The sequence below is a fragment of the Dipodomys merriami genome, unplaced genomic scaffold (assembly GCF_024711535.1).
Source record: "Dipodomys merriami isolate MVZ:Mamm:240054 unplaced genomic scaffold, mDipMer1.0.p SCAF_55, whole genome shotgun sequence".
Taxonomy (NCBI): domain Eukaryota; kingdom Metazoa; phylum Chordata; class Mammalia; order Rodentia; family Heteromyidae; genus Dipodomys; species Dipodomys merriami.
This window is the reverse complement of record NW_027206124.1, coordinates 9,193,166-9,206,465: the sequence shown is the minus strand read 5'-3', so window position 1 is coordinate 9,206,465 and position 13,300 is coordinate 9,193,166. Positions and strand designations below refer to the sequence as shown.

General features: G+C 63.3%; 1 protein-coding gene across 1 annotated transcript in view; it reads left to right on the top strand.

The window, feature by feature from the left end:
- LOC138811906 (basic proline-rich protein-like) overlaps nucleotides 1–13,049 on the top strand; it is a 28,062-nt gene extending 15,013 nt beyond the window's left edge. The window contains exons 2-3 of the mRNA XM_069999865.1: nucleotides 7,867–7,974; nucleotides 12,470–13,049. Coding sequence (XP_069855966.1) covers nucleotides 7,867–7,974; nucleotides 12,470–12,507 — 146 coding nt within the window. The 3' untranslated portion in view covers nucleotides 12,508–13,049. The remainder of the gene's footprint in view (nucleotides 1–7,866; nucleotides 7,975–12,469) is intronic.
- Nucleotides 13,050–13,300: the final 251 nt, after the last annotated feature.

The window sequence follows — 13,300 nt, the reverse complement described above, 5'->3', positions numbered from 1 at the left end:
CGGTTCAGGGTGACAAACAGGGACCGTGTCAGGCCAAGGGGCAGGAGAGCCTTCGGAGGGACCCCCGAACCCACAGTTCAGTGTCATCTTACACCCGAGAGCAGCCCGGGCCCCCCATTCTCCAACACACAGGATACAGGGCTGCAGCCGCCAAGGCCGAGCGTGGCTGACAGACCCAACCCTCAAGCCCTGACACCTAAAGCCCCAGCCCGAGGGGCTGTCTCGCTGTCCCCAGGGCCCTTGGCTGCGTCCTGCGTCCCCACACGCCGGGGGCCCGCGGCGGCTGTGAGGACGCACAGGTGTTTGCACTTCCTGTCATCCGCAAACATGGGCACCCCCAGGAGAGGCCGAGCGGCGGTGAGGAGGCACTGCGTGTCGGCCAGGCCTGGCGGGGCGAGGCTCAGAACCAGGCCGTGGCTGCCCAGCCCTGGGCCCGCCACATCTGCTGCAGCAGCCCTGCCAGAGCTCCGCCTCCCCTCCCATCCCCATGGAAACCGGGGCGGGCGGGGGCGGGGGCGGGGGGGGGGTCCTACTGACTGGTTTCCATTAGAGAAGCCTGCTTGCCTGAAGCCCGGCCCCGGAGGTCCACGGCCTCCCCACGGGGATCTGCCCGCATTTTCCGAGCACCCCTTGGTCTGTGCCAGGGAACCCAAGAGTCAGAGCCTGCCTGCCTGGCCCTGCCCATCTGCCAGGGCTGTCTGTGGGCTGCAGCTCCCAAGCCCAGGATGGCACGGGGGGGGGGGGGGCTCGGCCTCGGCAGGCTCCACCGTCCTCGCTCAAGACTAGCAGATGTGGCGGCGTCCTGCCCCCCTCCCCGCCCGGAGCCGCTTTGGATAACCCCTTCCTTTCTTTGGGCCTCAGTGTACCCATCTGTAACACGAGTGGGGCCAGGGGTTTCTTTCATTCCTTACTGGCAGGAGGAGAGAGGAGGGAATGGAGCGGCACCGAGGCCCGGGTTTGTGTTGGTTCGCAGGGAGGCCTTGGAGGGGAAGCGGCCCCGGGACGTGACGGGGTCCCGTCCGGACAGGCTGGGAGCCATGGCGCCCACGGCACGCGGTGTGGTCCGGGCAGCCGGCGTCCCTCCCGCCGAGCCGTGCTATCCCGGGCGCCCCAAGACTTGGCTGTGAAGGCCGCGAACGGAGGCCTGAACCGCGCCTGCAACGGAGCCCGGGGGGCTGTGGAAAGTCCCCGAGGGGTGCCTGGGGGGGCAGCCAGAGATGGGGCAGGACATGAAACCCAGCTTGAGAAGCCCCCCGCCGGCTGGTCCCCGGGGAGCCTGCGGGGCCTGGGAGCTCCCGCCAGGCCCATTCCCGCGCCAGCTCCTCACCCTGTCCTCCAGGAGGTGCGGGTGCTGGCGCTGCCCCTGGGAACCCCTTTTCTCAGCCTCCTAAATGCTTAGTTTGGATCTGAGCTCCTGGTCTCTGTGGAGTACTGAGTGCCAGGGCCCTCCGGGGCCCGCAGACCAGGCGCCGAGGCCTGGGCCTGGCCACACAGCGCGCCTTGCCTGGCGGCCTCTTCCTCCCAGCCCGCTCTGCCTCGCGCAGCCGCAGCCTTGGGGCCCTCCTCTGTGAAGCGGGAACGGCGACTCTGACCCCCAGGGCTTGTCTGGGAGCCACTGCACAGGTCAGGGCGGGAAAAGTGACCGCAGACAGCCTTTGCCTGCTGTCAGCAGTGCCTGAAGAGCCAGGTCCCAGAGCCCAGAGCCCCGCCTGGGGACAGGAGCGGCAGGACGCACCTTCTCAGGAGGGCGCAGAACCGCAGCTGGCCGCTGGTGGGGCCCAGGCAGCAGCTGCACAGAGCATGTGCACCAGCAGCCCATGTATGATAGGGTGCGTGTGAGTGTGTGTGTGCGCACGCGTGCGTGTGCCAATCTTGGGGCTTGAACTCAGGGCCTGGGCGCTATCCCTGAGCTTTTTTTTGCTCAAGCCTAGTGCTCTACCACTTAAGCCACAGCTCCACTTCTGGCTTTTTGGTAGCTAATTAGAGATAAGTGTCTCATGGACTTTCCTGCCTGGGATTGGCTTTGAACTGCGATCCTTAGATCTCAACCTCCAGAGTAGCTGGGATGACAGGCGTGAGTCACCTGTGCCTTTGGTTTGGCCAAGGGCCTGACTCCACCCCCACCCACCTATGCTGCCTACCCCCCCCAGCCACCTGGCCACAGGAGTCATCGCTGCTGCAGCTCCCCGAGCTCCCCGAGTTGAACACGGCGGCGCAATCAACTTCTGCACTGGCAAGGAGAAAACTTAGGCTGGGGTGATGGCCACCACTTTGCGTGCGCTTGCATGCACACACACACGCACACACACACACACCCATGCACACACACCACACGCACACACACACGCACACACACACATGCTCACACACATGCACATACCACACGCATACACACACATGCTCTCACACACACGCACACAACACATGCACACACCACACACACACACACATGCTCTCTCTCTCACACACACACACACATGCACACACCACACGCACACAGCAGAGGTAGGCTGCCAGGGCTGGTGTAAGTGACAGGCTGCAACCTGGCCCGGGCCTGATTTAGACATAGAGGAGACTGGGGTAATGCAGGAAATGAAGGAAATTTCCCCAGGGAAAGGGGGAAGACAAGACAGAGGAGCTTAAGTACCCAGATAATTATGAAGCGCGGCGTGGTGATTTATGGCAAGGCGTGCGGGCGTCCGGGCCGCCTCTGCTGCCCCTCCCTCTCCGTCCACTGCGCCCTGGAGACCCCCGGGGGGGGAGACCAGCAGGCAGTACCCAGCGCCCAGGCTTCTCCGCATTTCCTGGAGCAGGGCTCTGGGCAGGCGTGGTGACTAGACAAAGCTCTGCTCTCTGCTGTGCTGTGACATCTGTCATCTGGGGTGACCTCACGGAGCCCTGCTTATCCCAGCACAGAATACCTGTGAAGATGCCGAGCCCCTGGCAGCATCTCAGGACCTGAGGGTCACAGTTCAAAGCCGGCCCAGGGAGATAGGTCTATAATACTCTTATTTGCCGTTAACCACCAAAAAGCTGAAAGTGGAGCTGTGGCTTAAGTACCAACTTTGAGCAAAAAAGCTAAGGGATGGTGCCTAGGTCCTGAGTTCAAGCCCCAGTACTGATGAGAGAGAGAAAGGGGAGAGGAAGAAAAGGGAAGGGAAGGAAGGAAGGAGGGCAGGAAGGGGGAGAGGAAGGGAGGGACAGACGGAGAGCTATTGGCCCTCTGATAGGCCCTCCCCTAATAGAGGCTGGTTCCTGGTAACTTAACCCCATCCACCCCTCCCTCCCCCTTCCTTGGACCATCACAGCTCTCTGGCCTCTGTCTTTCCTTTGCTTTCTGTGCGCTGGGATTGACAGGGCCTGGGTCCCCTCCATCTGAAGCAGGTTTCTTGTGTCTATAACATCCAAATAAGCAAATACACATTGCAAGGCTCATCACCGGCCAGGGCACAGGCGGTGTGGTGTTGGCCTAGTTGGATGGTACTAGTTCTGGTGTTGTAACACAGTGGGTGCTTATGCCGCCCACCAGCAGCACTGGCACGCGGGGCTGCTTCCTCCAGGGCAGGTGGACACAGTGCATGACCACATACACAACATGCCAGTCCCCCGGGAGGGAGGTCTGCTTCCTGTGTGGGGCGGGGGCACAGGACGGAGCAGTCACCTCTGCCTTCTCTTTCCCACGTTTCTCAGAATCTTGCTTAGTGAGCAGCAGCCCTTTTGCAAGGGAAAGAAGATGATAATTATAAAACTGACCTGCCCACGTCCTCATCACGTTATTCTTCCTGCAGAGAGAGACGTGTTGGGGGCTGGGGAGGGGCAGCGCCAGCCACCAGGATGCCCTTGGCTCTTTAGAAGGAGCAGAGGTGATCTGGGGGCTCCACGAGCCTGCCTTCCACGCGGGCATGGCTGCTGAGCACACCCCCGCCACGCCGCGGATGCGCGCCAGCCACCAGGATGCCCTTGGCTCTTTAGAAGGAGCAGAGGTGATCTGGGGGCTCCACGAGCCTGCCTTCCACGCGGGCATGGCTGCTGAGCACACCCCCGCCACGCCGCGGATGCGCGCCAGCCACCAGGATGCCCTTGGCTCTTTAGAAGGAGCAGAGGTGATCTGGGGGCTCCACGAGCCTGCCTTCCACGCGGGCATGGCTGCTGAGCACACCCCCGCCACGCCGCGGATGCGCGCCAGCCACCAGGATGCCCTTTGCTCTTTAGAAGGAGCAGAGGTGATCTGGGGGCTCCACGAGCCTGCCTTCCACGCGGGCATGGCTGCTGAGCACACCCCCGCCACGCCGCGGATGCGCGCCCAGCCATTCCTTGTCTGTGCCTGGAATTGGACCCATCGCCTCACTGACAGGGTACCAGTATCATGTGTGGACGCCCCCAGGTGGGGGCGCAGGTGACTTGTGGCCGAGGCTAGCTTTTCCAGGGTGAACTTGAACTTGACATCTGTGGGGTGTTAGCAGCGGGCTGTGAGACGCTGCCGCGTGTCTGGCAGGCTGCAGGAATCTCTGCAGTCAGCTTCGGGTTTGCCTCTGCCGGCATTGCCCTGCAGTCATGTACACGGCCCCGTGTGATCAAGGTGGGGCTCAGGGTGGCAGGGCTCCTGCCTGCAATCCCAGCTCCGCCAGAAGCAGACGTCAGGAAGATCCCGATTCAAGGGAAAGAAGTTAGACCCCATCACGGTCAAGAATCTGCATGTGGTGGTGTGTGCTTGTGATCACAGTTCACGTGGAAGGAAGGCACAGGCAGGGGGAGGGTGGTTTGAGGCCAGCCATGGCAAAGAGCGCCTTACCTGAAAAATAGTCGAAGCAGCAGGTGCTGGAGGCATGGCTGTAGTGTAGAGCGCTTCTCTACCAGCAAGGCCCTGAGTTCAAGCCCCATGACTGCTTAAAGAGAAGGAGAGCCGCACCAGTGGCTCACGCCTGTCATCCTAGTTACTCAGGAGGCTGAGATCTGAGGATCGCGGTTCAAAGCCAGCCCAGGCAGGAAAAGTCCCTGAGACTCTTATCTCCAATAAAACACTCAGAAAACCAGAAGTGGTGCCGTGGCTCAAGTGGTAGAGCGCTCACCTTGAGCTGAAGAGCTGAGGGACAGCGCCCAGGCCCAGAGTTCAGGCCCCACAACCAACAACAACAAAAAAAAGGAGGTGGGGAGGAGCGTGGAGAGGCCAGCTTCCGAGGGCCCTATGGTGTGGAAGATTCTGCTTGACCCTGCTTGACCAGAGCCTGTGCCCCTGCAGGGACAACGGCTCTGTGCCCAGGGCTTGCCCTAGGCCCCCTGCCCACACCGCTGCCAGCGTGAGGAGCTGTGGGGGGGGGGGGCGGTAACGCAGGCGTCAAAGGGTGCGGCTGCCCAGAGCTTGCCAGTGCATTCTGACCTCTGAAGACCTCCCAGGCTCCTGCCTTGGGCATGGGCACAGCCTGGCCGGGCTGGCTGGCCCGGACCCTTCCATGGAATTTCCCCATTTTAAACAAGGGTGTTCCGTGGAACTCGCTTGCGGGGAGGATGTCTCTCCCGCACGTGACCCCTGCGGAAGCACTTTCACAGGACAGAAGTAGACAAAGCAAGACTTGGGGCCTTCTGGGGACTTGGTACCCGCGGCAAAGGGGACAGTCCGTCCACACATGTCTGCTGTGGCTTCGTGGGTCTCAGGCGCGGCTGGGGCTCAGAGCCTCGGCCATGGCCGGCACTCTCCAGTGTCCACCCCAGTCACCCAGGCCCACGCCAGAGGCGGCCATTTGTAGAAGAGGCCAGGAAGGGATGTGAGTGGGCACCCCCGCCAGCAGCAACTCCTTGCATGTCGCCAGAGGTGCTCTGCCCACTGAACCCCACTGTGTCCGGGGCGGGGAGGGCTCACAGATTCAACACCAGCCCCCATGGACTTCAAATCATGAAATGGCCCCGGCTGACCCTGTCCCAAGTGACCTCTGGGGACAGACGCCCGGACCGACCTGAGAGGAAGCAGTGCCCTGTTCTGATTGATTTAGGGGCTTGGGGTAGATAGCACACCATTTGTCCTCCAGGAACCCCGGGCCTGGAACTGGGAGCGGGCCACGTGGGGTCCCTGCGGATGCGGCGGTCATGAGCTTTGCTGTTTGATCCTCACAATGGGGAAAGGGGCGCAGGGCCAGCGAGCATTCCAACATTGGATGGTCGGGGTCCGTGCATCTCTGAACCCAGAGGAAGCCCCCGTGGAAGCGCTGCATTCTGGGGTTCTGATGTCACTGGGGTCCCGGCTCCCGAGTGGCCAGCACCCCTGTCTCAGAGTTAAGGCTGGCGTCTCAGCCTTCGGAGCCATCCCTCCTCCGAAAACCAGAGCTCCACACCAGTAACACCACAGAAGCTGCACCCCGGGGTGCCCGGGGCGGCCCGTGGGGCTCGTCTCTTTCCTACGGGACGGACTCTGCTGTGGACTTGCCCAGCCTGTCTGCCTCACCACCCCGCACCTGCCGCCCTGAACCCAACTGCTAACACCCACCTTGGCCCAAGAGCGGTCAAGTCTGCCCACGTACCAGAGAGGCTCTGGAGCTGGGTCTGTGGGCTCCCCAGAGTGCCCGAGCCGGCGCCTGCCCTGCAGCCCCCTGCGCTGTGTGGGTCTCTTCCTGTGGTGTGCCAGCAGCTCTGGGGAGGGCGTCGGTCTCTCGCCAAGCCCGGAGGGGAGTGTGGGCCCTGTGCATGGGCACCCTTGCGGGGGGGGGTGGCAGGCAGGGGACCATGCGCCCTGGGGCCCCAGACAGGGTTCTGTTTGGCTCATGCTACAGGTAGTAGGGGCGTCCAGCCATCCAGGCAAGGGCGGTATGGCCGCAGGGCTGTCACCTAGGGCCTGGCATGGCCGCAGACCTGGTCGTACCCCCTCTTCCTCCTCCTCTGAGGAGCAAAGACCTGGTCACTGAAGGCCAGGCAGGGCATGCCCCGCATCTCTGATTCTGTTTGCAAGAGCCCCATTTTAATAGTCTCCAGAGAAGGGGAGCAAGCTGGACGGGGCCCAGGTCCATCTGTGAGGGTCTGCAGTGGACCTTGTGGTCTCCAGACCTCAACTCAAGGAGGCTAGAGACGTTGCTCGGAGGGGTGAGAGAGGGGCCCATGCGCCTGGCCAGCCAAGCCGTCTTACAACCCAGAGTCCACGGCGCCAGACGCCTGGGCCTTGGGCGGCCCAGGAGGTGGGAAAGGACCAGTGGCCGTGAGGAGCCCAGGGGTGTGGGGCGAGGAGGCGCCGGGGCCCGAGCCTCATTCCTACCCTCGGTCCTCCCTGGCCCTCGGTGATCCCTCAAGTCCCCACTCGGGAAAGACCCAAAGTCCTGTGCGTGCTTCTTACACCCTGATATCAGGTGTGGTTCCAGGCTGGGTGGATGGTGGAGCACTCACTTCCTGTTGGTGCCAGGTGTGGCACCGGGCACCTGCCCTGCCATGCCCCTGCCACAGAACTTCCAGACCCGGGCGGGCAGCGCAAGCCCCCGTGTGCAGAATCTGAGGGACCTGCGCCTGCTGCAGGAGGTGCCCTGAAGCAGCACTTGGGTGCGTGGGGGTAGGAGCTGTGGGTGCCGGGGGGCTGTGGGTGAGGACAGGTCTCGGACCCATCAGACCCTCCCGTGCTGGGCTGGCGTTAGGGCTCAGGCTGCTCCGTGCTGGGCTGCCTGGGGTTTGGCTTGGGGCCGTGTCAGGCCAGAACGGGCAGCCCACTGGACGTGGCTGTCCTGTAGTCTTCTCCCCGGGCAGCTCCTCAGCCACAGCGAGAGATGGTCCGCCATGTGCAGGAGGTGGTGGGTGCTGCTGGGAGACGGAGGGGAGGGGCCGCAACCACCCTGCGCCCCGTCCCACGAGACGCCGTCTACCAGGCTGACACCTTCGTTTCCTTGTGTCTTGCAGACTGTGGCCCCATGTCAGAGCACCACCTGTGGAGAAGCAGGAATACCGGAAGGTCCTCCAGGTGGAGTTTTAGGGTGTGCAGTAAACCCCAGAGTACCTGTGGCTTAGGTGAGTAGGCCCAGGGCGCCATTTAGAGGTGGCTAGAGTTGCGGCCCAGGAACACAGACCCCTTTCCCCAGTGGGTGTCTGACCCCTGGGCCTCCCGGACCTCATCAGAGATTCCCCACCCCCACCCCCACCCCACCCCAATCACCAGCTTAGATTCATCTGGTTGGAGCATGCGTGCTGGAGTTGAGAAAGAGGTGGGTTCGGCGGCCTGGGCCTGGGCCGCTCTGTTCAGCAGGGATGCGCTGTCCCAGTGCAGTCGGCTCATGGCAGACACCCAGGTCCTCTGGGGACACATGGCCTCAGGTCAGCGTCCAGCCTGGGCAGGGGGAGTGGCCCAGCCAGCAGGCCGGTGCAGGTGGCCAAGGACACAACAGGTAGTCCTAGTCTGCTGCCTGTCATGTGGGCAAGACGGGACACCCGGCCTGCCCTGCCCGTTGCCCAAGGCCTGGCCTGGTGTAGACCCTTGAGGCTCTCCAGCCGGGTCCTCACTTCCAGGAGGCTCCAGTGAACTCCCCATCCTGCAGCCCCTCGCGCAGGCCCAGCCGTTCCCAGCTCTGAGAGCGCCTGGGAACAGCCATATGCAGGAGGGGCTGAGCCACAGCCTGGGGTGGGAGCCTCTGGTGTCCTAGCCCCCACCTCCACTGCTCTGTCCGTCCCTCTTGGGACTCTGATTTCATACCTAAAAGTAGGGCATCCAGCTGGGCACCAGTGGCTCACGCCTGTCATCCTAGCTCCTTAGGAGGCTGAGATCTGAGGATTACAGTTCAAAGCCAGCCTAGGCAGGAAAGTCCATGAGACTTATCTCCAATAAACCACCAAAAAACAAAACAAACAACCAAAAAAAACCCTAGAAAGCTGGAAGGGGAGCTGTGGCTGAAGTGGTAGAGCACTACCCTTAAGCAAAAAGAAGCTCAGGGACAGTGGCTACACCCCGAGCTGAGAACAGCCCAGGACTGGCACGCGCTCGCGCGCACGCACACACACACACACACACACACACACACACACACACACACACAGGACACCCAGACCTCCCCTTGTAAGGAACCCAAGAGAGGACAAGGCCCCAAGCAGAGCCCAGCAGCAGGGTTAGGCTGGAAGCGAGCCCCGCTTGTCCACACACCCTCACCAAATGCGGCAGGACGGGATCTCAGGCGTATGTGCTCACCAGCTCAAGCCCTTCCACAGGCAAGAACAGCTCAGAGACCAAAACAAGTAGCTGAGGAAATTGGGAGAAAGGGGGTGACTCATTGTCCGGAGAGCCTCCTAACCCTGGATACAAATGCTGTCCCAGATGGACTAGGCCTGAGCGGAGCCCGCCCTTGAACTTGCATCTCTCTGGTCCCCTAATCCACATCCTTGCAGCTACCCACTGTGGCTGACTGGGGTCTCTTAGGGAAAAAGCAGCCACTGTGTCTGAGGCCTGGCATTTGAACACAAGGCCTCATGGACAGGAAGGCTTCCCGCCCACAGGCTGCCACAATCTCTGGGTTCTGGTGGCTTCTGAGCTGTGCCCAGGCCGCTGAGGCCACAGTGCCAGGCAGACCAGAGTCCACAAGGCATGCATGAGGGGCATGCAGCCTCTGTGCACGCGAGTGTGCGCGTGTGCACACACGCACACCCCCTGGAGCTGCACCCCGAGACCTAGACAGGATTTCTTTCTTCCAGTTCCAGTGTTCCCCTCGGCCACCCCTCCCCGCCAGGCGCCTCACCCAGACCGCCCCTCGCAGGCCAGTGCAGCGCTGGGTTGGTGGGAGTCAGGCCTGGCTGTCTGTCTGCATGCGAGTGCGCCCCCAGGTGGGCGGGGCGGGGTTGACACGTGGCAGTTCCTCGCCCAGCCCCCACCAGCCTCTGAAGCAGAGGGATGGGGCTTCTAGAAGTCCAGGGTGTGCCCAGGACCACCCAGAAAGAGGACGGGGGCCATCTTCTGAGACCAGCGGGTGTGAGGCTCCGTGGTGACCAGCACGGCCTGAGGGACAGAGACTGTGGGCAGCTTGCGTTGTTTTTGTGTCACCTGCCTGCCACAGGGTCATGGCTACCCCATGGGCTTGACTCGGGGGCTGCCAACATCCAGCCCTCTCTCCTCAAGCAGCCGGGCCCCCGGGCAGTTTTAGACTACCCGCTTGGATGATTACAGCCCCAGGGTCTCCATGGGACCCTAGCCAGGAGCAGGCTGGGAGAGGAGCAGGCCCAGGGAGCCCCGACGGCAGGGCAGGACAGAGCAGAACACGGGATGCAGGCAGAGGAGAGGGAAGTGGGCACGAGGAAGAGAGGAGAGAGCTGGCCCCAGAACCTCAGGCTGCCTTGGGGACAGGCTCCCTAGGGAGCCATGGATAGTAAGAGGCCCAAAGGCTCTGGACGACCATGTCCTGAGGCCCCCAGCTCCACCCCGCAAGCCCTGGTGCGTTGTGTAACACCCTCTACCCAGTTTCACACGGACAGGGTCGCAACCCTGGAACTGTCCTCAGAGGTGCGCCCTTCCCAGACCCGGGCGTGGAGGGTACCCAGGGGTGCATTCTATGTTGTGAGAGCCCTGGCTCCGGGCTGTAGGGATTCAAACCCAGGGCCTTGTGGCTGCTGGGCCCCTCCCCTCCCCCGCCCCCCAGGAGAAGTCCTGAGTGAGCACTGCAGATGGGTGGCCTGCAGGAGTGCGGCGGCCCGGGTACCCACCCTGGATGCTGCCCTGTCACCATGGCAACCCCACCTGTAGGGATGGCATGGGCGCCGTCCCACAGGAGCTGAGCTCAGCTCTGCAGACGCCCCCACCCTCCCTAGCCCCACCGGCCTTGGTGGCCCCACTGCCAGCACAGCCTCCTGGCCTCAGTCTACCTGTCTGGTGAGGTGGGCTTGCCATTCTCATGGTATGTAATTCTGCACTGGCCAGGAGTGGGAGGCCAGGAGGCCCAACCTGTAGCCCCTAGTGCTCTCTGTGTGAACTTTGGGGTTCTGAATAACATCTGCCAAGAACATGCACAGACGAGTTTAAGAGACCCTGAACCCCATGGGCTTCCCAGAGCCCCCTGTGCTGTCCTGACCTCCCCAGCCTGGCTCTCTGGGCTGACCCCCTCCTGGGCTGACCCCCGGGCTGTCTGACCCCCTGGCCGCCCCTCGGGAGGTCTGTGGTTGCTCTCTGAAAGGGCGCTGTCTGCCAGGCTGGGCCTGCAGAGGCCTGGTCACCTTCTGACCAGAAGTGGACAGTCCCTTGGTGTTGAGCCGGGGTGGGTGAGTAGGCCGGGCTCGCATGGCTAGGCCCCCGGGCGGGGGCTGTGTATCTTCCCCTTCACTGTGGAGCCCTGGCCCTGCCGGCCGCTCTTCGGCACTGGGGCTCCTAGGCTGGAGGCCGCCCTCTCCCCCCAGGGGTCCTGGGCAAGGGAGGCTTGGGAGACCTCGTGTCTCACGGCTGACCTCCAGGGGCACCCCAGCACTTGGAAGTCTCGGATGGCCAGGAATTTGGATAGGAGGAGGGTTCTGGAAAGTTCTGCCTAAACGCCTCTTTCTGGCCAGGCCGTCCTTGGCCTCCATGCAGGGCAGGCCCAGCTTCCAGTGGGGGTGTTCCTCGCCTCCCTCCCTGCGGCGCCCCTGCGCCCGCCCTCCAGTTCCCAGAGCCTTTGTCTTCCAAGATTTCACAAAATGGCCGCCACGGCCCGCTGCCATTTTGTAGCTGGGACGAGCAGCGGCCGTGAGCGGGAGGAGAGGGAAGGCGACCCCTGCCCACTGCCTGGCCCCAGCAGCCTGGACAGAACCCAGCGCCAGCCCTCGCCCTGCCCAGCCTTGGCACAGCCAGCCCTTGGCAAGGCGGCTGCGGTGGCCTGGCCCCTCACCCCGTGCCGCGCCGCTGGCTGCTCCACCAAGCAGACGCGGTCCACGAGAGTGCCACGCAAGCCCGCTCATGGAGGGCCACGTGGTGGTTCTGTCTGTTGGGTAGAGGCTCCCGGGGCGCTGTCAGCAGGAGAGCGTCTGCTTGGGGCTCATGCCCCCAGTGGAAGGGCGCGGTATCTTCCGGTGCCCCCGGGCGGTGACGCCCCTGGCCGGGCACGGGGTCTCCTGTCAGCCGCCTTCCAGCCTGGGCGGCTCCACACCCCCCCCCCCCCCCCCCCCCGCAACCCAGGCCTCAGCTCTGCACTCTTGTGACCAAGCTCATTCCTTCCTTGGACTTCCCGGTGTCCCATGGCTCCAGGGGACGGGGGGATACCCCCCCAGACCCCGCCAGCCCTGGGCCGCCGCCCACAGCCACGATCCCCTCCTCTGGGAGCTAGGCAGAGCACCCCGTGTAAGAAGGCACTGGCTGATAATAATGCTTTTCCAGGGGAGTGGCACTGATTCTCCGGGCAGCAGGGCGGCGGTGCCAGGGACACCCCCTCCCTGATGTTCTGTGTTCTCCGCGAAGCTCTGGGTCAGGTCCTGGCTGGAGGAAGAGGCCACATGCAGACTCCATGTGCCAGGGAAGTCTGCTAGGCGCCTCCCGGCCCTCCCTGACTCCTCTCTCCTCTCCCAGGGCTCCCAGAGCCACGCAGCCGCTGGCCCGGATGGTAGAACACAGCTGCCACTGCCGCCGGTACGCCCATCTGCTCAGCCCGGCCTTGGCTGAGCACTGGCACACGGACCCCAGCCCAGCTCTACCCAGTGCGCCCGTCCGCTCAGCCCGGCCTTGGCTGAGCACTGGCACACGGACCCCAGCCCAGCCCTACCCAGTGCGCCCATCCGCTCAGCCCGGCCTTGGCTGAGCACTGGCACGCAGACCCCAGCCCAGCCCTACCCAGTGCGCCCGTCTGCTCAGCCCGGCCTTGGCTGAGCACTGGCACGCAGACCCCAGCCCAGCCCTACCCAGTGCACCCGTCTGCTCAGCCCAGCCTTGGCTGAGCACTGGCATGCAGACCCCAGCCCAGCCCTACCCAGTGCGCCCGTCTGCTCAGCCCGGCCTTGGCTGAGCACTGGCACGCAGACCCTACCAGACAGAGCAGAGGAAGGCCGGAGCACACTGGGGCTATCTTGAAGTCAATGGGATCTTGTCATGCCCCGGACCTGTGTGCAGTGCTTTTGACTCTTTTTCTTGGCTCCCCAGGAAGGTGACTGGAGTCCCTGGTCTCTTTATGAAGCGCCTCGCGTGTCCTCTCCCAGTCCCTCCTGAAATGGTGCACAGTGGGCTCTCTGCCCCAGATCCAGCCGGGGCACGGCCTGCCCGGCACATGTCTCTCTGTTAACTTTATGGGTCCTGTTTGCAGGAGACCTGCCCCCCTCCCTTTAGTCCCCCTCCCATCTTTCCCAGACTCCATTGTTGGCACGGCCTGCTGAGCAGAAACACTAGAGCTTTATGGGAGAAACCTAA